This window comes from Scylla paramamosain, chromosome 15 (assembly GCF_035594125.1).
Source record: "Scylla paramamosain isolate STU-SP2022 chromosome 15, ASM3559412v1, whole genome shotgun sequence".
Lineage (NCBI taxonomy): Eukaryota > Metazoa > Arthropoda > Malacostraca > Decapoda > Portunidae > Scylla > Scylla paramamosain.
The window spans coordinates 5,303,512-5,327,997 of record NC_087165.1 but is presented as its reverse complement, the minus strand read 5'-3'; the positions used below and the strand labels follow the sequence as shown (position 1 = coordinate 5,327,997).

Below are 24,486 nucleotides of genomic sequence, written 5' to 3'. Positions count from 1 at the left end.
TTATTGTTGGTAGAATCCTCATCATCATCATCATCATCATCTTCATCATCATCATCATCTTCATTGTCATTATCATAATTATTATTTCTATAATCATTTCAATAAAGTGTAGTTAGCTGGCAGGTTGTGTGGAGTTGACAGATGGAGGAATTGAACAACACTAAATTTGGTCTGACTCAGTAAAAAATGTTAGAAAGATCAGAAGTCGGCCATTCTGTGGAATCGCCTTATCAGTTGCTTAATTCCTGAAGAGCTGGACGTCAGGAAAACACGTGGAAAACGAGAAGTATCGTCAGCGTAGGAGTGGATAGGACAATAAGTTTGGCTTATTACAAAAATTTTACCTGATAATAAAGAAATGCCCCTTGGTTACAGGAGAGGCAGTGTGTGGATGTCAAAGATCTTTTCGATATCACATGAACGGTGCGAGGATAATCGTAATTCACTCTTAATAAAAAAATAAAAAAACACAAAGTCGAAAACCACTTTTTATTGATTCATGTGAACATATAACATCGATAATATTCTCCAATTTTTCTTCTTTTAAAATAAGTAACTTTGAAAGAATTCTCTTGATTTTAATATTTTTAGTCTTTTTCATATGGGAACCTTAAAACTTGAAAAATCTCTATCTCAGAATATTTTCGACATCACAGGAAAGGTGTGAGAATAATCATAATTCACCCTAAATAATTTTGAGCGGAAGGTGTAAGTGTTTTAGGTGTACTTATTGTTTTGTGAGGGGAGTTGTCTTTAGAGGACAGGTTTTGACTGCTCCTTTGTTTTGTGAGACACGAAGGGAAACGTTCATGGACGTCACAGTGGGTCAGAAGCAAGTTCACAGCACCCACCTGCGCCAGTGCTTATGAGACCACTGAGAGTAATTACCGTCTCGGCAGGTTTTTAGTGTTACCACTGTTACTGTTGCTGCAAGAAGTATTTTCTTTGGTAGTAGTAGGATGGATTCAGGAGGTTGGTTGATCAATTTGGATTGGTGTGTGAAAGGAAGAAATTTAAAACAAATCAAACTTGTAATGTATGGCATTTCATTTAACAGATTTGACTAACTTTTTCTTTCTCTTCTTTTTTTTCATGTTTTCTATTATAATAATTTTTGTAAGCATATGCATCACTCATCAATATATACAATCTTATACACGATAAGTAGAATCACCAACCCGTCATGTGCGATTTAAGATAATTTCATCACTAAACCTAACCTAACATAGTAATCCAAGAGCAGAATGACCAAACCCTCTCAGTGACTCGAAAAGGGGAAGGTGACAGAGACAGGAGGAGCCAAGCCTGTCCCCAGCGTGCAGCACTTTCATCCTGTCCTTCTTGCTCGTGAATTTAGTGTTTACACGACAAATAACCACAAGTCAAAAGTTGCAGGACACATCTCGGAACTCTATGTTATTAATATGACCAGATTTTATAAAACATCTCAACAAAATGATAGACTGTTTACAGGAAACAACGCCAACGATGGCACGCTTTAAAACTTAACAATCACAGATTTATGAGGTAATACTAAGTCTTGGTAAGCTTTAGTCTACTGCATAACACTGCAACCTGCTTCTAACAAAATATTCATTATGGGACACACAAAGAATATGTACACGTACATACCGGCATATTTTCCAGTAAAGACAATAACATTAATTGTTACTAGGAGGTGCTTATTTTTCTGAAGTTCTCGAACAGAGTACTACTGTTGGTACTACTACTTCCACTACTACTACTATTTTTATCGTGCAGTAAACCCTGGATATTACGAACCAACTAGTAAAAGGTTAGGTCGCTATAACCGAAAGGCCATTATAGCCAACAGCCATTACGATGAGGCCTTTTTGTAAACCTCTTCAGTATCCAAGACGATTCACTCAGTAATGAATATTCAAGCAGTGGAAACTCCGGATGACGGGAGCGAGGAAGGATACACAAAGGCCTGTGGCTTGTTATTACTCACCACCCATGGACGCCACCATCTTCCCCGCCCTCCATCCCTATCAGTAACATAAAATTCAGCGACTGTGTCACATTTAGCGAACCTCTGCTTTTTTCAGCGACCCATAGCTTGTTCATTGCGAGGCTTGTTCGGTAGATTTAAGTGTTTCGTTATTATTTGATTATTCTTATATTGAGGTTAGTTATATCAAGAGTTTTGCGTGTGTTACTTTTGAAATTCACCGGTATGGGTACAAAGTGACACATCAGGGTAATAATCTCTCTCTCTCTCTCTCTCTCTCTCTCTCTCTCTCTCTCTCTCTCTCTCTCTCTCTCTCTCTCTCTCTCTCTCTCTCTAATGTCTTTTGAAGATACGTGTTTACAAAGGTCGCCACATAACACGGTAATGAGTTAACACAATGGTACTGCAACAACGGGATCATATGACACCACTGGCTTATCATACATTGATCAGTCTTTTCACATTGTAGCCTTCAATTCTGACCCTCGCAAGCCAGAGCCCTACGTGTTGGTGCTCTTGGGGAAGATAAACTCCTTCTGAAGTGAAGACTCGAAGTAAGGAGCCTGCTTCCACTGCACCTCTCCTTGGCCAGGCTCGTTGTGCTGCAAACTCACGGTGTTCACGTTGTAGTGCACGCGACGCAGGACGTTTTCGATGCTCTCCTGACTACCGTGGTCCCGCAGCTGATCGACGAGAGTGTCCACGTAGAGAGAACCTGCAGCAGACAAGGCAATGATGGTGATGTTAGTTATAAAGTTCATTTATAACATCACCAACACCATTATTAGTCTCTGATTCCAAAGCAAGACTTCCTCAAACCTTCTCTAGTCATCTTTCTGTGTTGTCCTCTGTTACAGGCTACTCTAGTTGTAAGGTAAGTCCTTTGCATCATCGCCATCATCATTATCAGTCTGTTATTCCAGTGCAAAACGAAGGCCATCCCCAAACCTTATCCATTCATCTGTCTTGTCTTGCCCTTCTTTCCCAAGCTCTCCCAGGAACACTACCTTGCCGAGGTGAATATATAAGTCAGCGTATTCCAGTGATCAGAGAGGAAATCTAGGCTTTGTCAAGAAGTGTCGTTTTGGTTCTTAGATCTATCGCATCCTTACAGGCTGGTTTCTTAGCCTCACTCACCCTCCTCGTCACGTGCCGCTGGCTGGTACCACATGGTCGCATAGGAGATGAGTGTGTCAGCAAAGCAGTTAATGTTTGACACATCGGTGTAGTCAGCATATTTCTCCTGCCACACTCGCCCCGCCGGTGCCTTCCAACCAACCGAGTCTACTTGTGTTGAGAGAGCCTTCAGGTCTTGTCCCGAGGCTGAGAAAAATGTGCAACAAATAAATGTATCAGTGAAGTCTCATGTAGCTATAAACATTCAAGTCCACCCCGTAAGGAAAATCTCTCCCGGTCAACCATCGAGACGCATTCGCTGAGGTTGACGTTGAATACTTAGCAAATTAACTGCATGGTGTCCCAAAGCATGTACTCAAATGATTAAAAATGCATCGCCAAACAAAGGAAAAAATATATAACATGACAACACTCACAGGAAGAAAATCTCTTGCGGTTATCCTTGACAGCGCAGGCTTGGATGAAGAACAGTTTGGGCTTCTTGAAGAACCACTCGATCTCCGTAAACGGCTCAATCAGGTCCAGCCGGCGATGGATCTGTCCTTCCTTCACGTTCAGGTACGTCTTGCTGCCGTGACCCATAAACCACACCACCAGGCTGACCAGAACGACAAGAAGTAAATGGAAGTTAAGTTACTGTGTTGCAACAGGAATGATATATAATGCTCAGCCAGGATTTTTGGGAGCGTTAACTCTCCCACCGGGAAATTGCCGTCAGCCAGAATCAAATTCTCAACCTTTAGATTGAGAGCACTGCATCACAGCCACAGTAGTTCAAGTGAAGAAGAGAGTGAAAGAAAGAAAAAACAGGATGGATATGAAAAAAAGGAGGGAAAAGTTTGGTATGGAAAGGAACATAAAGGAGGAGGGAAGGAAGGGAAATAGGTGAATGGCAAAAGAAGAGACTAAAGGAAAGGCTACGTATGAAGGAGGGAGAGGAAACAAGGAGAGAGAAAACGTGAAAAAAAGGATAAGGCTCATAAATCACGAAGAGGAAGACGATGAGGGGAAAGTAAATATCATGAGAAGGTTGAGTTACATAAAGATTAATTGAAAAATTCAACGATATCATCTCGTGCCACAGTCACCTACCGTCACCACACTACGGTCACTCTCCACACCACAAACACCAACTGTCACACGCTACACTCACCACACCACACACACCAACACCACAGTCTCTCTCTCTCTCTCTCTCTCTCTCTCTCTCTCTCTCTCTCTCTCTCTCTCTCTCTCTCTCTCTCTCTCTCTCTCTCTCTCTCTCTCTCTCACACACACACACACACACACACACACACACACACACACACACCTATCGTAGAATTTGTTCCTTGCAGCTTTCAGTTTGCTGATGATGGACTTGATCTGTTCAGCGGTGGGATCGACCTTCACGAACACGTCGTACATGAACACCTTTTCGAACAGTTCACGCACCCGGGTCAGGTCTTTGGAGGAACCGATGCGGTTCTCAGCCATGTGGAAGATGAGGCAGAGCCCCGGCGGATGTGAGGCGATAGGGTACCTACGGGAAGGGTTGGACGATGAAGCGAAAGGGAGTTGTAGCAACAAGAAAGAAAACGAAAGGCAGGGACGCAGGGGCAATGGAAAGGAAAATACAGGAATGGCATGATCGTGAGAAGAAGAAGAAGAAGGGGAGAGAGAGAGAGAGAGAGAGAGAGAGAGAGAGAGAGAGAGAGAGAGAGAGAGAGAGAGAGACATTTCAGTAGTGACTGGTATGATAGGTAGCTTGTACAGGACATGGGTAGGATTAGAGACACGGTACAGGAATACAGACAATACAGGACTAGACACAGTACAAGACTACAGAGACAATACAGGACTAGAGACACAGTACAGGACTAGACACAGTACAGGACTACAGAGACAATACGGGACTACAGACAGTACAGGACTAGACACAGTACAGGACTAGACACAGTACAGGACTAGACACAGTACAAGACTACAGAGACAATACGGGACTACAGACAGTACAGGACTAGACACAGTACAGGACTAGACACAGTACAGGACTAGACACAGTACAGGACTACAGAGACATTACGGGACTACAGATACAGTACAGGACTAGACACAGTACAGGACTACAGAGACAATACGGGACTACAGACACAGTATAGGACTGACACAATACAGGACTACAGAGACAATACGGGACTAGAGACACAGTACAGGACTAGACACAGTACAGGACTACAGAGACAATACGGGACTAGAGACACAGTACAGGACTAGACACAGTACAGGACTACAGACACAATACAAGACTAGACATAGTACAGGATTAGACACAGTACATAACTATAGACACAATACAGGACTAGAGACACAGTACAAGACTAGAGACACAGTACAGGAATACAGATACAGTGCAGGATTAGACATAGTACAGGACTAGAAACACAGTACAGGACTGGACACAGTACAAGATTAGACACAGTAGAGGACTAGAGACACAGTAGAGGACTAGAGACACAGTACAGGACTACACACATTACAGGAAAATGATTTTCATAGACACAGTACCTGTTAAGCATCTCGAGGGCCCGGTCGATGTGAATGCAGGTCTTTTTCTCTTCCCCGAGGATTTGCTTCAGCTTCTCCAGGAGGAAGTAGAGCTTGTGTGTATAGAGGCGGTTTATCATCTTCTTCCTCATAAGTGTGAGGACAAAGTAATAGAAGGCCACGTCCTTAAGTCCCTTCACCTTATGCAAGGCCTCGGGGGACACGCACGGTTGAGACAAGAAGTCCTTCATTGCGTCGTCTTCTTCCACCGCCTTGCTCTCCGACAGTATCGTGTACATCTGGTACACCTCCAAAGCAGAGAGGCTGTTGCACACCTTCATCAGGATCTTGTTTTCGGCGTATACGAAAAATGTCTTTTTCTTGTTGCCTTCTGCTTTCCTGAAGGGAATTTTCTTGCTGGTCACGATCCTGTCGAATTGGTCTTTGATTTCTTTTGGTACTGGGTATTTCAATCTCTCGAAGATCTCCGTGAACTCCAGCACGTACTCCTCGTTGCTGCTCAGCTGGTCCACTTCGTCTGAAAAGTTGCTCTCGAGGGTGCTGAGGTTGTTGCCATTTTGTAGCTCCATGGTGGACAGTTTCAGCAGCCTCAGCTGTAGCTCGCGTCGCACAGGGTAGATGCTCTGGTCGCGGAGCGCCGCCTGTCGTGACGCTGTGTTAGTGTAGCAGACACTACAGGCGCGTGGCCGTCACATTATAGCGTGACGCCACCGGTGATCGTCACGTCATTTAGCTGGTGGGAAGTTGGATGCACAAGTGGCTAGCTATAAAGAATACTACAGTAGAGTTGCAAACAATGAACTGCAAACCTTGTCCATGTTCCGAAAAACTCTTTACCTATCTATGTCTGTGGTTATATTGCCGTTCGTTTATTCTACGTCTCAACCCGTCCCAGTCCGTCCTATCTTGTTCTTGACCGTCCCAGCCCATCCTATCTTGTTTTTGCCTGTCCCAGCCCGCCCCAGCCCACTTCAGCTGACAGTTCAGCTTACTTACCTCAAATTTGACCATGAGCCTCTGGGTAGATTCTGAGCCGCCCTCGCTACTTATATCCCCGGTGGACTGGAAAAGACCCAAGCCCACGGCGCCTCCATCTGTGTATGTGGGCGTTGAGGCCACCTCCATGTCATTCTCCTCCAGCTGTGTACGTAAAAATCACTCAAGTCAATTTCACTTTATTAGTCTCATTCATCTTCACACCAACATCATAATAAGTGAAGATTCGTCCGACGTTAGAGGGTGCGTTCAGACCAAAAAAAATCTAATCCATCTAAATTCCTTTATATATTTTTCTCTCCCTTCCTGCGGTTAGTTACAACGGCTCCTACATTACCGTGTCCCGTGCGGTGAAAGCGATAATTTTGGGTCCCATATTCTACCCATCCCTTCCCACTCTTTCTTCCCTCTGCTCCCCTTTCTATCCACCACTGATATGAGAGGAAATTCATTGACAGAGAGGCAGTCTCAAATAGAGACTAATTAGTTAAAAAACCAGACAAGGAGAAACTTACAAAACTGGAACGAACATTACAGCCATTTTCGAGAAATTTCACACACACACACACACACACACACACACACACACACACACACACACATCATACATCATGGCATCATGCTCCTGAACTTTACCGTATGCGCCTCATTGATCATAATGTCCCGTGATCCCTGATGTCCAGCACTTCTTAAGATTAATTTTCTCAAATTTCACTCCCTCACGCTTCACTCTTACTATTTGGTGCCTCAAGATCCTTTGTGTGAATGATATTAGCATGTTTAACTCTGCCATCAAAACCCTTTGTGTTATATATGAACGTTGCTTAAGTCTCGTTGTTTTTCTGTGGCTTGTTTTAAATGAATTCTTAAAGTAAAAAATCATAATGACGTTTTTAATATGTTTATTTACTTTGTGTATTCTTAGATTTGGTTTTACTTATTTTCTATTCACATATTTCATTACATGTATTCTGCTGTTCTTTTGTGTTATGGGGATAAAGGACAAATATTTCGCCTATTTTTTGTGAAATCAGGGAGAGAAATGGCTCGTTTCTTCCTATTCGTTGTTTTGTAGGTTTTGTTTTGCTTTGTCTCTGCACCGCGTTGTGTCAGAGAAACAGACATCACTTACTGTCGTGGGATTGACGGCGAGAAACAGCATGCGCGCTACATCCTCATCTTTCACCACAGTCTGATCTGCAGGAAGGAAAGACAGATTCAGACAGACTTTCTCTCTCTCTCTCTCTCTCTCTCTCTCTCTCTCTCTCTCTCTCTCTCTCTCTCTCTCTCTCTCTCTCTCTCTCTCTCTCTCATACACATAATTTAATTTTTCACTAAAATACTGGAACCACTTCCTAACAAAAGACTAACGTTTGTAGCGCGCTTATCAAGAGTGCTTGACAAAATGTGACCTTTGACGCCATCAGCTGACGTAACGAAACTGACTGTAAAAATCACGCAAGAACAATACAGGAAAACAATAGGAAATGGCAATTTGACATCACTTCATCCGAGTAACCGTGATCGATTTTATTGAGGAAAAGTCCAACTAGTCTAGAAGCAGTGAAAAGTTTCAACTACTTAGTCACTATTTTACCATTAGGGAAATGTTTATCTTTTCAGAAAATACAGTAAACTTGCACCACACTACTTTTACAGCTCGATAAGAACCCGTAAGTCAATTAAGTCAATCAAAGGTTTAAAAATATCACCCACCCATGTTTGCCATTGACGACAATCTGACGAAGTACAGTGAAATGGTAGCTTTGCTTCTTTTCCTCTCAGTTCCACTCCCGTGTTCTTCTCCTGGCAGTATATACTGTGCTCTTCTCCAAAGCCACAATCCAAACAAGGTCAGGCACTAAGCTAGATGTGGCACTAAGGTGTGAACAAGGCGCTGGGAAGGTGCGCTTTGGTGACGAGTAACACAAGGAAGGAGGGAGGTGAGGAAGGCAAGTAGATAATGTGGTGTAAGGCTGGTTGGTGATAGACCATCTTATCAGGCTGATACTGAGGGAGTGAGATAAGGAGAAACTCGTCAGGGAGAGCATGCAGGTGTTTATCATTACAATTTTTCATCGGTATCAATAATGGCACTCAGTGATAGTTGTAGTAACATATACTAGTATTAGTAGTAGTAGTAGTAGTAGTAGTAGTAGTAGTAGTAATAGTAGTAGTACTGGTAGTAGTAGTAGTAGTAGTAGTAGTAGTAGTAGTAGTAGTAGTAGTAGAAGTAGTAATGATGATAATAATGATAATAATAATAATGATAATAATAATAATAATAATAATAATAATAATAATAATAATAATAATAATAATAATAGTAGTAGTAGTAGTAGTAGTAGTAGTAGTAGTAGTAGTAGTAATCATTATTATTATTATTATTATTATTATTATTATTATTATTATTATTATTATTATGTCATCATCATCACCATTACAGATCGAAAAAATGTCAGGTAAAACAGCTTTTTTTTTTTTAATATTAAATTACGATTTCTGCTTGACATTTATACAACCTTGAGTGGCCTTAATATCAACATTGTCTATCCTGTCTCAGCTGATAACTTTGTCCTGTGTGTCCACTGATACGTTAGAGTGGCAGCAGTATTTCTTTCTCTCATTTATGCTCAGTAGAGAGTAGTAATTTCTAATAATCAGACATAAATCACAAGACTGGAATGCAGCTTTCATTGCAATTCACCAGACAGGATAGAAAATAAATAAATAAACAAAAAAACTTATTTATTATGCTGTCTGAGTTATATTTAGTATCTTAGAGAACTTTATATATATATATATATATATATATATATATATATATATATATATATATATATATATATATATATATATATATATATATATATATATATATATATATATATATATATATATATATATATATATATATATATATATATATATATATATATATATATATATATATATATATATATATATATATATACACAACCAGAATTTCATCTCATTAGGAATTTCTGGTTAATACAGAAAATTAGTCTTATATTCCTTTCCATTTTATCTTTCTCCTCTCTTTATTTCCCGCATCAGCATGTGTCTAAAAGAGAGCGTTGGTGAAGAACTCTTTATATGGGGAACTTGGCTTCGTCTGTTTACTGCTCTGGTAGTGGCGGTGGTGGTAGAGGTGGTGAAGGTGGTGGTGACGACTGATACTGATAATATTTGTGAGTAATCTTATCAGTGAAAGGTCAGGTGTGTGCGTGTGTGTGCGTGTGTGTTTTAGGTGTTTATTAATTTACAGTATGTTTATTTGTTTTTATTGTTGTTCATGCATTATATCTTATCTATTTTTTTTTTTTTTTTTTTTTAGTATTGGTGACTCATCTTTCATTACTGGGACTCACTCTCACTCACTTACTCACTCACTCACTCACACACACACCCACCCAGTCACTCACTCACACACACCAGGCTGATGGCCATAAAAACAAATATAAAGAAATTAAAAGAATGAAAATACTTTTGTGATGAGCAGTTTTGTTATCCATTGTAGTCTGGTATTCCCCGGCTTTGTTTCTCACCCTCGTCGGGATTATCCGAACTGAGGTCATGTCCTCAGCGTAACTTCTATTCGGAGTCACGCAGGTGGTCTCTTGACAACTGACAGCGGGAGAGTCAACCAAAGAGAGAGCTTTTTTTTTTTACCATTTATTGTGGAAAGAACAAAATATATTATGGAGCTTGATTATTGCACAATAATCGTCACTCATTGCCCAGTTTTCCAAATCCTTCCAACATTTTTGAAGCACATGAAGGGCCCTGACACGTGTGAAGCTATTAGACAGAACCAATAACACGTGGAGGTGCGTAGGCAGTTTTACTAATAGATTTTTTTTTTTCTGCATTTGATTAGGATTTCATCTTCAGCATGTGACAGAATGCAGTCAGTATTGCAAACATGTTAACTAACATAGAAGAAATTAATTTGATGCTCAGCAAGTCAGAATATGTCGTCTATTTAACATTTCCTTTCTGATTTATACATATATACGAGCACATCTTGATAAACATATTATTCTGGCTTTCATTTCATGATCGTTTGTTGCCAGGATTGTGAAAGTTTTTCAGACAGTGTATGATGTTTCATGGCCTTAACTTCTCGAAGTCTATGGTATCCAGATTGATGCCGGCGCACTGGTAAATGGGTGCCGACGCCAGGGAGACGGATGTACACAGGCCGGACAAGAGGCAACCCAAGGAACGTCCCCCGCGGCACACCATGCCCCGTGCCCCTGTGCATCCTTGGGAAGCTGCAACACGGATACCTACTTCTTTTCCACACTCCCTCGCAAAGATATGGCCGCCTTGAAGGGAGCCGTGACACGTGACGGGAGCCCAGGCATCCCTTGGGGCAGAACAGCGCAGATCTGCGTGCTGGCGACGGCAATCGACGTGCAGCTGGGCGCCGCGTTCAGCCGGCACTAGCAGTGTTGGGAGGGAGGAATGCACAGCCATCTCGCTCACCTTACTTTCTCCTGTGAGTTCCTGTTGGTAACGAATGATTAAGCTGCAGTTATCACCCGATAATAGAGGTTTGAGCAGATCTTTTGTCACTAGCAGTTCTTGATAGAGGCGTCGACCAATGCCCGTAGAAGTGAGGTCGTACTGAAGCAAGGGCAGCCAACCATCGGAATTTCCAAGTAGCCTCACCCCTGCCGCCACAGAATTTACCGCCACGTTTGCCGCTACTACATACGATCCTCGCCACCAGCGCCTCTTGCCACTAAGAAGCCAGTGCGAGGCCCTGATTACTGACTCCATAGGTGCTAACATGGGTTGTTTTTGCAAAAATGTGCCTGGGACGTCGTCATGTGCGCGGTAAATAAAGCTTATCAACTCCGACTGCTTTGTTCGCGCTATTTCACAAGGCTGCGTCGGATACGGAAGAATCCACACTGCAGATATAAGACGATCGACGGCTTCCACAAGGAACCAGCTTTCTGCGTCCCCCAACAGGATCACAGGGGAGGAGGACAACACCAGGTGGCTCTGCACTCGCCATGCCAGCTCACTCATGTTGGTGGTGTGGTAATAATGCAGTACCTGTAAACACACACACACACACAATGATTTCCACTTCCTTTTCCATAAGTTCTACTTCTCCGCCTAGAAAATATCCAAACATTTGCAAAACTGTTTTCTAACCTCTAAAATCTTTAATTTCTCTCCAGACTTGCATCTTTGCTTGACTTGCTACAGAAAGACAAAACTACGAATTAATTTGGAAATTTACAAATTTAGATATGAAATTGACAATAATTGCTGATGAACTCAATGACCATCACGTAGGTCGACTCGCATCTTGATACGATTACCTTAGCAGGACGGATGCCAGAGAAGCGCAGGAGGTACACGAATGCATCCGTGTGGAAGGACGCCTTGACGACCACGAGAGGGTGCGGCGCCTGCACTGTTAAAAGGAAGTCAGCCACTGCCGATGCTAACATATTAGCGGACGGCTGTACCGTCGCTACGTTCTTCGCTATCTCCAGGTAAGGAGAAGTAGCCGTGGGCGACACAAAGCGCGTTCCTGACGGAGACAAAAAATTCACTGATTGATGACACGGATCCCATCTTACCTGTAATACACACACACACACACACACACACACACACACACACACACACACGGAAACACGCACGCGCACTCACACACCTGGTGCTCTTGTCCGCGCCCACAAAGCTACCGTCATGATCTCTTCGTCCGTCAGGAGGCCAAAGTAGCGCGTGACGCCATGCACCTCGTAGAAGTGTTCTGCCAGCGACCTGCCTCGAGGGACATTTACTGCTGAGGGATTCCCTTCATTGAAAAATGAAATGTATATGCCATTGTCTCTGGTGCAGGGACACCACGCAGAAGATTACGGATTTATGACAAAAAAAATGTTCTTGCGATTCTAAGCCCTCACCTTGTGATTTCTGGTTCGCACTGTGTATCCCTGACCAGGATGGAGCTTGGGATGAACTGTGACACATTGCCGACATGCTCCACTGACTGTTCCATCACACTCTTGAGGCGTCGGCCAAGCCTGCGAACACCAACACCTGAGCATCACTATTTGGCAAAAGAACCCTCAAAGCACAGATTCTTATATCCTTTAATTCACCACATTACCCAAGACTTTAAAAGATATGCTCGAATTGTACTGCAAAACATAACAACAAACCGCATGCCAAGGTCTCCAACGTGTCCTCGGAGCGGCAGGAGGAAGGCCACAGCATCCGGGTCTGTTGGTTCTTCTCCCACGCTTTCCAGGAGACCTCTCAACTCATCCGAGGTTCCCAAGGAGTCACCGTTTTCTTCCACAACTTCTTCGTCGATCTGGACTTCATCAATTTCTAGTATAACACCATTAGAATAAACCTGCAAGATTCGTTTACAAAATCATTATTTACTTTTTTCTTTTTCTTTATCTTTACTTGCAATGCCTACAGACGGTGACATTATGAACATAGTGCGTGATAAATTACGTATTGAGTCTACTTCCCGATGCGTTGTGTACAAAAAAATTAATCCTGAGCTTGAGGTAAATGGCATCTATAAACATAAGCGTATAATAAATGAATTCCACAGCATGTCTTCCACGCGTTTTCGAGTGAGTGGACACAGCTTGACTACTGAAACAGGCCGATGGAACAGACGCGGCCGTGATAGTCTACCAGCGGAGGTGTGTGTGTGTGTGTGTGTGTGTGTGTGTGTGTGGTCTAATACAGACTAAACGTCACGTGGTACAGGACTACCCACTCACACAGGATATTAGGCATATGTATGACCTCACGACATTTGAAGAACTATTCTCTGGCAGATATATACCTGATGTGACTTGCAAAATAATTCTTAACATATTGAATGTATATCGTTAACTTTTCACCAGTTATTTCAATATAACAATGCTTTAAGACAAAATTTTGTGGACTACAGTCAGTTGTTCCGTCTGATATTTGTTTTGATAATTAATGTTATGTATTACTTGAAATGTTACTTACCATGTTTTTAGTGTAAGCTGTTGTCAATAAACTACCTATCTGTGTGTGTGTTTTGTTTATATATATATATATATATATATATATATATATATATATATATATATATATATATATATATATATATATATAATTCATAATTCTGAGCTATTCAGTACGTAAATGAGAGCTCGAGAAGCAGCACCTTTATTTCCTATCCCACTATTCTCTCTCGTCCTTCTTAGTATCATCCTTCTCCATTCCTCCACCTCCACCTCCGCCCCCGCCCTCGCCCCCCCCCCCAACACACACACACACACACACACACACACTGGTGACGCAGTGGTTTGCTGCGCGCCTGACTCAGTCGGGAGGGCCCGGGTTTGAATCCCAGGCAGAACATAAGTCTTTAGGCAGACTTCTTCGCAGTGTAGCCCCTGTTCACTAGCAGCGATTAGTTACCTGGTGTAAGTCGAAGTCGGGAGCTGTGACCTGCTTAGGTATAGGAGAAACAAACTCTGAAAATAAAAATACACATGGGGTGGCCTGATCACCCAAGACCTAGTCTACTAGATTACTCGGTGCCATCTGGCAGCCATAGCATCAAATTGTAAGATACTTCCATAGGGTTAATGTATACTCAAGATGTATAAGTATGTATGTTAGCATGTAAATTAATATATAACGTGGATTTTTGTGTTTTAAGGCTACTAGATTAATAAACTATTACTACTACTATTGCTCACACACACACACACACACACACACACACACACAGTACCTTGCTATCAGTCGTCCCTGTCAAGGCCCCTGGTGCATCCTGCTCCATCACCGGCGTGCTGGCGGTGTCAACAGCCACGGGCACATCGTACTCGTATTTTTCTGTTGTCTGTTGTCTGTTTTCTGTGTGCACGATCTCTCTTTCTGACATTCCCTTTGATAAAAACAGAAATTTCACTGACCAGTAACTAATACTGCTTATCTCACTGAAATGTAAATATTTTGAATCCGTAAACCAGCTATATTTATCTACGTGTTAATTGCAGGATGGAAGGTTAATGTCAGGAATATATACTGATAGCCTGGAAATGTGCTCGTTAACATTTGATTGCCTCATTACACATCTTTCATTGACAGTATTGTTTATTGTCGCTTTTTTTATCTCCTTTTTTTAAACGACATATTTTGACAGCCTTGACAAAGCTTCGGAAATTAAGAAATGAGGCTTTCATTTCATTGTACTCTTCTATTTCATTTCCTTCAAGGAAAACCACGTGCTCACCAAGTGTTCTCTTCCATACAAAATTAGTATTACGAGTCCCAACAAGCAGATGATGAGCACAGTCAGTGACGCCAGTGGAACAAAATGCCGCTGACGTCCAGCTGATCTTGCTGCGCCTGGATCAACACTCGTGTCACACAGCAGCGCCACCTGATCCGTTTGTCCCGCCATGCTGGGTGGCTCCGTCACGTCTGGCTTCGTCAAAACCTCACTCATGTCCAAGGAAGATACAAGCCTGTTGTGTCTTCTTTCTGTCAAGTCCCTGCAATGAGTCTGAGCAGTTTTCGGAGCATCGTGAGTTTCATCAGCAGTGTTTCGATTCACCACACGGAAGAACCAGCGTCCATCAGTATAACAAGAATGTATTAAACATAACTGAAATTATTAGTCTAGTTAACTTCAGCTACGTTTTTTTTTTTCTCTCTCATTTTAGAAGGATACTATTATGAGGACTATAGTTTGTTCTCGACGTTTTTTGCAACAGAATCTTCACAATTTAAACATTTTTTGTGCATCATCTTGCTGTCAACAGTTCATGACCTTGACCATGGATAGTTACAAGTTGCATACGCATACAGTAATGTGGTACAATACGTATAGTAGAAGAGTTAGTAGAGGAGTTATATTAATGAAGCAATGCGAAATACAACTCCTCTTCGACAGTTGCATCCCGACAAGATCACACACCAGTCAGCATCTTAAGGACTTTTGCAGGATGGGTCTCTTGCCTAAAAAAAAAAATAAATAAAAAAAAAAATAACTCAATTTAACTCCTTTGCGAGTTTGCTCTACGCAGGAAAACGAGCACCCTTGACAGCAGGAGTTTCTATTTAAAGGTCTTCCTGCCCATGTTAGTAGCTGACACAACATACAAAACTAACGACGCACAGATCATTAGGGGCCTTTCCTTATCTCTGTGGACCTGTCTTAATACTCTTTCCAGTGTGTTTAAGTTTGAGGATCCGTAACTGCCATTAGTATATATCAAGTAGAGGGAGTATAGAATTTTACAGAATCTTAGAGTAGGTTTGAGAGAGAGAGAGAGAGAGAGAGAGAGAGAGAGTGTGTGTGTGTGTGTGTGTGTGTGTGTAAAGCAATCACGCCTCGTTTTACTTTAATCTCACCTATCATAAACACCAATAGCATCATTACCACCTTCGCGAGTATCATCATCACAACCACCACCACCACCACCACTACCACCTGCTCGAGCACAACCTTCCGAAGCTATTCCTTGCGCTTGCTATAACAATATACCTATAAAAAGTTGTTACAGTTTTTCCCTTGTCCAGCCCCCTCCCTAGCTGACGGATGCACGACGTTTGTGTTTGTGTTAAGCGGTGGGTTCGTCACTCGGCTATATTTTATGTTGACGATAGTTGCTTCCTGTGTCTTAACTGGACCATTCTCTCTCTCTCTCTCTCTCTCTCTCTCTCTCTCTCTCTCTCTCTCTCTCTCTCTCTCTCTCTCTGATGAGAAATTATAGCAAATGTGTTCCTCGCCAAAGCACATAGTTAGGGAGGCGTGGTATTGCCTTAACCCACCACTCTACATCCTGCGTACAGTGGCCGACTCGAGACTAAATGGCTGGGAGTTCGATTTCGACTCCGATCAGTTACTTGGTAAGAGAGGCAGCGCTCCCTTGTTACTCTACCTCGTGGTTTCTGTGTCAGTTTGCAGATAATTTCTACTTCCTGTCCAATACTTCTGGCAACTGAGACAGATGAGCAGTGTTAGATGATGTGTCTTTTGCTTCGCAGTGGCCTCAGACGTTGATGATGATTACCATTGTGTGTGTGTGTATGTGTGTGTGTGTGTGTGTGTGTGTGTGTGTGTGTGTGAATTTGAATTTTTTTTAATTGAATTTTGTATTTATTGGTATGCTCAGACTTATAAAAGTATGGAGCACAGCTCCTACAATAAATAAATGGTATAAATTTACAATCCTAAAAATAACTATTTGCAAGTGATTAACAATAAAACAAAAATTAGGTTTTGAGATACACAAAGCTTACCCAAACATACTTAAAACTGCTTTCACAAACAAAGTTAAATTTTTAAGAATGTTTACATTCGTGGTTTGCATCAACAAAGCGTACTTAAAGTATGTAGGGCTGCAAGCATAATGTTCTGGTACATACATCGCCCTTAACATCACAATATCTGCGTTATTGCAAACGAAAAGAACATGATATTCATCAACTACAACGTCGGCATCAGACTTACTATAGATTCGATCTTCTCTAGTTACACCAGTGTGCCTACCAACATTAACAGGCAACTTGTTATTCAAAGTTCTTAATTTAGTCAGCAAAATACGGTTGGTCTTCTGCATCTTGACCATGCATTCTTCCATACCATAATTCATTTTAATTATCCTATTGTTACTGCATAAAGATTTTGTTTCAGTGTTATTACGCCAAGTTGTTATCCACTGGTCCCTCAATCTTAACTCTATAGCTTTTTTAACCTATATCACATTAGGAACACTTTGTGATAACCACAACCTTAACATTTCACATTCATCACAGATATTCTTGATACAGGCTAACCATGGTAAAGTATAAATACCTAACCTATCTAAATGCAGTAAACACCTATACATAACAAAACACAATTTAGTTTCTTTGCCGGAAATCATTCTCGCCCAGTAACCTATCAATTTACGCTTAATATAAATATTAAGTGTATATACACCAAGTTCGCCATATATCATATCATTACTAGTCCTTTTATGTACATATAATATATGTTTTAAAAAAACTCAAGTGTAACAACTCTATCTCTCTAACAACAGAGTGTCCCCAAATCTCACATGCGTAAGTCATTATTGGCAATACCATGGTATTAAACAAATCAACTTACATAGCATCTGGAAAATCAAACTTCCTATACTTTCCTATTATTGAATACAGTGCCCTTGTTCTATGTTCATGAAGATCTAACTCTCCTTTCCGAAATCTCCCATTATAATTAAATAATATACCCAAATACTTGTAATCCTCAACCACTTCAATGTTTTCATTACCAAACTCAAAATCATAATTATCTCGGTGGACCCTTCCTCTGCTGAACACAAAAATTTTTTGATTTGTTACAATTAAGTTTTAATTTCCATTCATTACAATAATCATACAAAACCAACAATGCCTGCCTCATTTCCTCTTCAGTATCACATAGTATAATTGTATCATCTGCATACATAAGAACTAGAAGTTTCAAATATGTATTTATAAAATCATCACTAAAATTAATATAATTAAAACCATGTTCCAGTAACTTATTCTCCATGTCATTAATATAAAAACAAAGAGCAAGGGTGATAAATTTTCCCCTTGTCTGACTCCTACATTGCACACAAAGGCATCCGAGTGTGTGTGTGTGTGTGTGTGTGTGTGTGTGAACATAATTAATATTATAAGAAAAGAAAAAGCCCAAAGTAATAAGATTGACCAGTTATTTGAGATGATAAAATATGAGCACAATATATTACAGTATCTACGTACATTATGTCAAGAATTTTAATTATTATACGGAGCCACAGTAATACCAACCAAATTAATTTTCTAAAAATACAAAGACAACATAGAGACATTCCATAAAACTTTTCTCAAAATTCATCTTTGTAGAAAGAGAAAAAGAATTTATTCTTAAGGCTGGCGTTCTTCAAGAAATTACAAACATTTTAGTCCAGTGAATTGAACATGAAAATAATCAGAAAACCATGTTTGGAAAAAAAAAAAAAAAGAAAAGAAAGAAAGAAAGAGCATCTATAAAAAAGAAGTTGTCAGGCTGTGGTATCAGACTCAGCGGAGCTGCGAAGCATTCAGGGGGTTGCGTGAGGGCAAGAAAATAACATGAATGCAAAGATGTTACATTAAAAAAAATCATTCCCATGTACAGTTCATCTCTAATCACAGAATCATCCCTATCTTGTGTGCTTGATATTGAATATTTTTACATGAAGGAGGTGATCATTATGTACAGCTCCTCTCCTGAAATAGCACAGGAAAATGTGTGGGGAGGAGTACTGACTGGAACCATTCATAAAAATGCAAAGCTAACATTTTTTTTATTTTTTACTTATCGTAGACAGATGAAAAGATATATAATATATACATACTCGTAGACAGACACTTGTACATGTACTTGCATAAAAGTAAGATCCTTTAATTCGTGTTTACTCAGATCTTGTTTCCTACGAAGAGAATCACTAGTTTCTAATTATACTACATCTTGAAGTACTGGAAGACTTTAGCCCAGGCCTTATTCTTCGAATTCATCATCTTTAACTCTAATTTCTCTGCGTATTGCTTGAACGGATCAAATCCTTTGTTGGCTATCATTTCCATATATTCTGCCTCCTTCCTGACGATGATGAGCTGCTCTAGTCTGGCCTGCCATCCTGGAAGTCCCTGGCACTTCTCGTTCTCCATAAGAACGTCGAGGTATTGCACCGTGGTCATCGGGTTTGGTCTGAGAGCTATTTCTTGAAGCCTCTGAAGAGCCATCCTCACAGAGTGTGTTATTCCTAAAACTTTAACCTTTAAAGCATTAAACTCTTCATTGACTTCCTCAATGAGGTTTTCTGTACTAAGTTTTTTCTTGCTGGCTTCTTCATAACGCTGACGAAGTTCATCGACTGTTTTCTTAACCTTTTTTATTTCCAATTCATATTTATATGGAAAGTTCTTGTGCACAGACCATATGCATTTGTTCGGGCAGACGCGGCAGTAGCCATCAGTCATGACCCAACACCCTTTCTTCAAATTGTTCTCAGGGATTTTACAGAATTCGTGGCACGTACGGTTACAGTTAAGACAGTTAGTTACATACTGGCCTGCAGGTATGGGGACAGTCACAAATACCTCTTCATCAACTTCATACCAAAAGGCTTTGTTCCTTTCTATATCAGCATGGTGCTTTTCGAGAATTTCTTTTTCTTTCTTAAGTCTCTCCAGAGTAGTGAGTCCTTGCCTGATGTCCCTCTGTATACCTGCAACATAGATCTGAAGCCTATTCCTCTCGTTGAGAACATCTTGTGTAAGAACAAGGCTCTTGCTTTCCATAAATTTAAGTTGATCTAGAAATAGAGAGAAACTCTTTACTCCCATTTCCCAAAACATCGTATCAAAACCTCCATCTTCTTCATCACTGTCATTTTCATTCCTACGTTCTTCACCTTGGAAAGCATATAATGCAGAGTTATTAAACTTGAAGTACTTCTTAAATGGTATTTTAGCTTCTTTGATTCCACTTAGAACCTGCGGCTTCTTGCCATCAGCAAAAGTAAGGAGAAGGAATATATTGTCAGCAATGTCCTTTCCGAACAGTGACAAAATTTGCTCAAAGATGTAGCTCTGTGTTGGGGTGAGTCTAGGCAGTGAAGAGCTGGCAACAAAACCAACGGCGTCGATATGAGTGATGCCGTTTTCACCACAATTCGTGAAAAACTTCCGAATTTTTTCAGTAATCTCTTTATCCTTCATGATGCCGCTCACGTCGCCAAAGCCTGGAGTGTCGACGATGGTGAGGGTGTAGTGTACCCGGAAACCTTCCAGGTGGTGGATGGTGTACGAAGTAATTTTGGTGGTCTGACTCATAGCTTGATTTGCTACATTGGGTTCCACGATCATCTTGAAACGAAAAGGATCCTTCCATTCAATTCCAAAGATGTAATTGATAAAACCATTTATGAGTGTTGTCTTGCCCGAACCAGTGGCGCCCACCAGCATGATTACTTTCTCCTGGACGTCAAACTTTTTTTCTCCAAACTCATATTTCTCAATCATATCCTTGGCTTTACTTGAAACCAGCCTTAGCTCAGGTATGTAGATGTGTGGATTGGTTGAATCTATAAGTGAATTAGCACAAAGGTACTGCTTTAGGTTTTCACAGGTGGGCGGTTTGGTAAGGTCTACAGTGCACGGTTCACTATCGCAGCTGAGTCCAGCTGAACCACAAGATGCTGCGACCTTGAATTTGGGAACAGTGTTGGAGAAGCTCTCTACGTTGCATGAACATTTATCTGAGGGAACGCGAAGGCTTTCTTCCCATTGATCAGTTTCTATCTCTTGTTTGATGATATACTCCTCAACACTGCATCCGTCGCCCACACACGTCGGGGCTTGCCACTTGAGCAAGACTTTTTTCTTAGATACCTTCAGTGCTCGAGGCATTTCGGGTTTACTGGCAGGTTTAGTCTTCACCATAACCTTGGCATCTCCTACTGGACCATCTCCGACCTCACACCTGCCGCACACTCGCACCTCGTATTCCGCGTTAGCGGCCAGGCCTGGAATGGTGACTTGTCTCACATCACAATCTACAGTGACCCTCGAGACGTCTTCTTCAGTGGCGTCCTTGCAGCAGCCGACAACGTAGGAAGTGATGAACGAAGTTCCATATTTAGGAGGGCTCCAGCTGACGGTGATACTTTTGTGCGTGGTATCTTCGACCATTGCTGTCAGCTTCTCCGGCGCTGATGGCAGTCCATAATCATTATTTATCATTCTGCCGTGCTTGTAGTATTTCACACGAGCATGAAATACATCAGATTCTGAAAATTCTTGTGCCACTAAAAAAGCAACTCCTTTCTTGGACTCATTAGCGTTATAGAAGTCCCTGAATACACCAACCACTTCCATCATGGGTATACTGTTTACTTGTAGTGGTCTGATGTCCATGTGATCTTCCTTCTCGCAACTGTTTGAGGTTCGTGTTTCATGACAATATTGCTTCATTTTATCTAGCTGGGAATCATTGGATGGCAGTGAAATAGTTAGGCATAGGCAATAAGTATTCTTAGGACTCATGACAATGGACTCCAAATCACCTGGTTCCGTGGCAAATTTTATATCAGCCATGGCCCGTATATACTCGTTGAGAACCTTTATCTGAGTGTTCTTTGCTTGGAGCCAGGAGCGGAGAGCGAGAACACTGACTGGTGACCTATTCATCTTGTTGAGGAGGTCCACCAAGCTTCTCTCTTCATCCCCACCGCCTCTGATCCGAGGTAACAGCACAGAGAGTTCCCTCTGTATCACACGCTTGTAAGTCTCTGTTAAATTTATAAACTCTTGCATTTGATTCTGAATAGCAAGGAAACTTTTTACTGCATCAGTTTTCAGAATATCTTTGCTCTTCATGTTCAGTTCATGCATTTCCTCAAAAAACATTTCAGTTTCACTGATAAGGTTAATACTGATCTCTCGAATTAGTTTGGTGGCTTTCCTGTCAATAAGAGTAAGCGGGTAGAGTTGCACCTTGATAGGAACAGCATTTTCTCCTCCTATACCCAGAAGCTTTGGAAGTTCTTGGTAGAGCTTCACTGCTTCTGAGAAAGACGTGGGATTCTGACGCAACAGATAATCTCCAAAAAACCTGCACGTAAACTGTTCAGTTTTTTTCTTGTCGTCTTGTGACATTTCTAGCTCGCCTTTCCCATTTATTTGTATGGTAGGTATTTTCTTGATTATGTCATGCACATCACCCCCTACCTTTCTGTCATGATCTGATGACGATTGATTTCTGTCGAAGATGAAAAATGCCTGTGCCCCATATACTATACTTGTGACGACGTGTGTCGCTGTGCCGTGATCAAAAACATCCGGATGCTGAACTTTACCTTGACCCAGTTGTTCCATCGTCATGCTCTCTGCCTTAGTGGTGCATTTGTAGTATAGAGTTACGCGTTCTTGGTTGTTGGCATTCCTTCTATTATCCAGGTATTTTGCTGCTCCTTGGACGTCCACAAGACCTCCCAAAAAGCTGAGTTTGAGGGAAGCATCTACCTCCAGCGCAGAGGCTTTGTCGTCCAGGGAATCGGAACACAGCACGTGAAAATCACTGGTCTCTAGTTGCTGCACTGTTCTCTTCTCAAGAGTACTCTGGTCCCACAGCGTTATCCCAGGGATCATCTTCTCGGTTCTGCTATCATAAAGCATCCCTAGACGAAAAGGACGACCCAGAGCTGCTACAGAAAGGATTCTCTCGTCCTCACCCACCCTCATCTCGCCTGTCATCGTCTTGAAGCTCGCTCTGAGAAGAAAGAAAAATAAAATGAGTTATCATTGAAAAATCAAGTTATATTTTCGAGGAGTTCATAGAGTACAGCGTGGTGTATATGTACGATCACACACACACACACACACACACACACACACACACACACACACACACACACACACACACACACACACACACACACACACACACACACATAAAAACAAATAAACAAACAAACACACACACACACACACACACACACACACACACACACACACACACACACACACACTCACTATAGTTTGTCAATATATGCCTATAGCTTTCCATACATCCATACATATGTCCTATGATTTTAGATGTTGAACCCAAAGTAACATTGCGCAGTGAGAGCACAGGCAACAAATTCTTCACACTGCACAAGCTAAGACACTGACAGACATTTAGGTCTTCCCTTTCAGCAGCAAACTTCACTTACGTCCTGACAAGATGAGAGGCAAGCTGACACAACCTTCCAAATCTTGATGTGAGACACAACTAAAGGCACAAAGGGTGACGCATGAACCTCGCCGACTGGCTGGACAAAACATCCGGACAGCTTCGTACCATACGATGGCTTATCGCCGCCTGCGTGCTCCCAGTCTCCTGAAAGTATCAAACGTTTGCTTCTGTGAGAAGCAAGTCGGAAATGTCTTTATCATAAATGTAGAGGGTTTTGCTTTATTTCTTTCAGAGGATTTATTCATTTATTTATTTATTTATTTATTTATTTATTATTTTATTTATCTATTTATTTTGTTTTATTTTATTTACATGACAAAGAAGTTGGTCAGTGGCTTGAAGTGAACCATTTCAAAAATAAAACACTTTAACAACATTTAAGCGTCATCAGTAAAACAAAGGAAGATTTTCGGGAAAAAAAAAATATATATATATATTAGCGGTGGAACAGTTTTTGGTATGCGCTGTTATGGCAAGGCTTACCGGCTGGGGTAAATAAGTTGTGTAACTGAGAAGAAAGGAATGGGATGCCATATGGACCGGAGAGAAGGCATATAATTAGTAAGTTCAGTACTGGCATAACTTTTTCAAATAGAAAGCATGGCAAAATGCAACATTATGGCAGACTGTGAGAGAGAAACAGCGAATACTAAACAACCATCACAGCCCTGCCTCACTCCCGCTTCACTTGTAAAACTCGCATTCTTACACAAGCACCTGCCTCTCTATAAAATGCCTTAATTTCTCCCAACATCTGTTCTCTTATAAATCAAAATTTTAAAACTCTAAAAGAGAGCACTCCTGTCAGTTTTACACATTTACCTCAGAATAATTAGTTCCAAATTAAGTGGAACCTAGTACAAAAAAAAAAAAAATGAGAAAGTTGGATTTTATTTTTCATATAAATACTTTGAAGGCTCCTAAGTAAAAATCATAAAAAAATTAAAAAATTTCCCTGTGCTTTCTCCGTTAGAGCCCCAAATCCCAAACTGCTGGTATCGCACATGATGCAAATATACATTTGTTCATACCT

At 41.1% G+C, this 24,486-nt stretch overlaps 3 protein-coding genes across 5 annotated transcripts; all 3 read right to left on the bottom strand.

Annotated features, from left to right (window-relative positions):
* Nucleotides 1-475: 475 nt before the first annotated feature.
* Nucleotides 476-8,622, bottom strand: LOC135107307 (uncharacterized). Its single transcript, XM_064017006.1, has 8 exons — nucleotides 8,369-8,622; nucleotides 7,785-7,849; nucleotides 6,653-6,796; nucleotides 5,657-6,297; nucleotides 4,422-4,631; nucleotides 3,526-3,707; nucleotides 3,110-3,295; nucleotides 476-2,687 (listed from the first exon to the last, which is right to left on the bottom strand). Exons 1-8 carry the CDS (start codon nucleotides 8,379-8,381, stop codon nucleotides 2,473-2,475), a joined length of 1,656 nt encoding a protein of 551 aa, XP_063873076.1. The 5' UTR covers nucleotides 8,382-8,622; the 3' UTR covers nucleotides 476-2,472.
* Nucleotides 8,623-10,608: 1,986 nt separating this feature from the next.
* Nucleotides 10,609-15,200, bottom strand: LOC135107311 (uncharacterized). Of its 3 annotated transcripts, none has more exons than XM_064017009.1 (7): nucleotides 14,946-15,200; nucleotides 14,445-14,597; nucleotides 12,868-13,064; nucleotides 12,610-12,729; nucleotides 12,357-12,466; nucleotides 12,016-12,230; nucleotides 10,609-11,743 (listed from the first exon to the last, which is right to left on the bottom strand). In XM_064017009.1, exons 1-7 carry the CDS (start codon nucleotides 15,159-15,161, stop codon nucleotides 10,784-10,786), a joined length of 1,971 nt encoding a protein of 656 aa, XP_063873079.1. In that variant the 5' UTR covers nucleotides 15,162-15,200; the 3' UTR covers nucleotides 10,609-10,783. The 3 variants fall into 3 exon arrangements, with proteins under 3 accessions (XP_063873079.1, XP_063873080.1, XP_063873081.1); XM_064017010.1 differs by having other exon boundaries at nucleotides 15,096-15,189; XM_064017011.1 differs by having other exon boundaries at nucleotides 14,445-14,649; nucleotides 15,096-15,155.
* Nucleotides 15,201-16,794: 1,594 nt separating this feature from the next.
* Nucleotides 16,795-23,569, bottom strand: LOC135107310 (uncharacterized). Its single transcript, XM_064017008.1, has 2 exons — nucleotides 23,431-23,569; nucleotides 16,795-22,985 (listed from the first exon to the last, which is right to left on the bottom strand). The coding sequence occupies exon 2, from the start codon at nucleotides 22,967-22,969 to the stop codon at nucleotides 19,175-19,177; it is 3,795 nt and encodes a 1,264-aa protein (XP_063873078.1). The 5' UTR covers nucleotides 22,970-22,985; nucleotides 23,431-23,569; the 3' UTR covers nucleotides 16,795-19,174.
* Nucleotides 23,570-24,486: the final 917 nt, after the last annotated feature.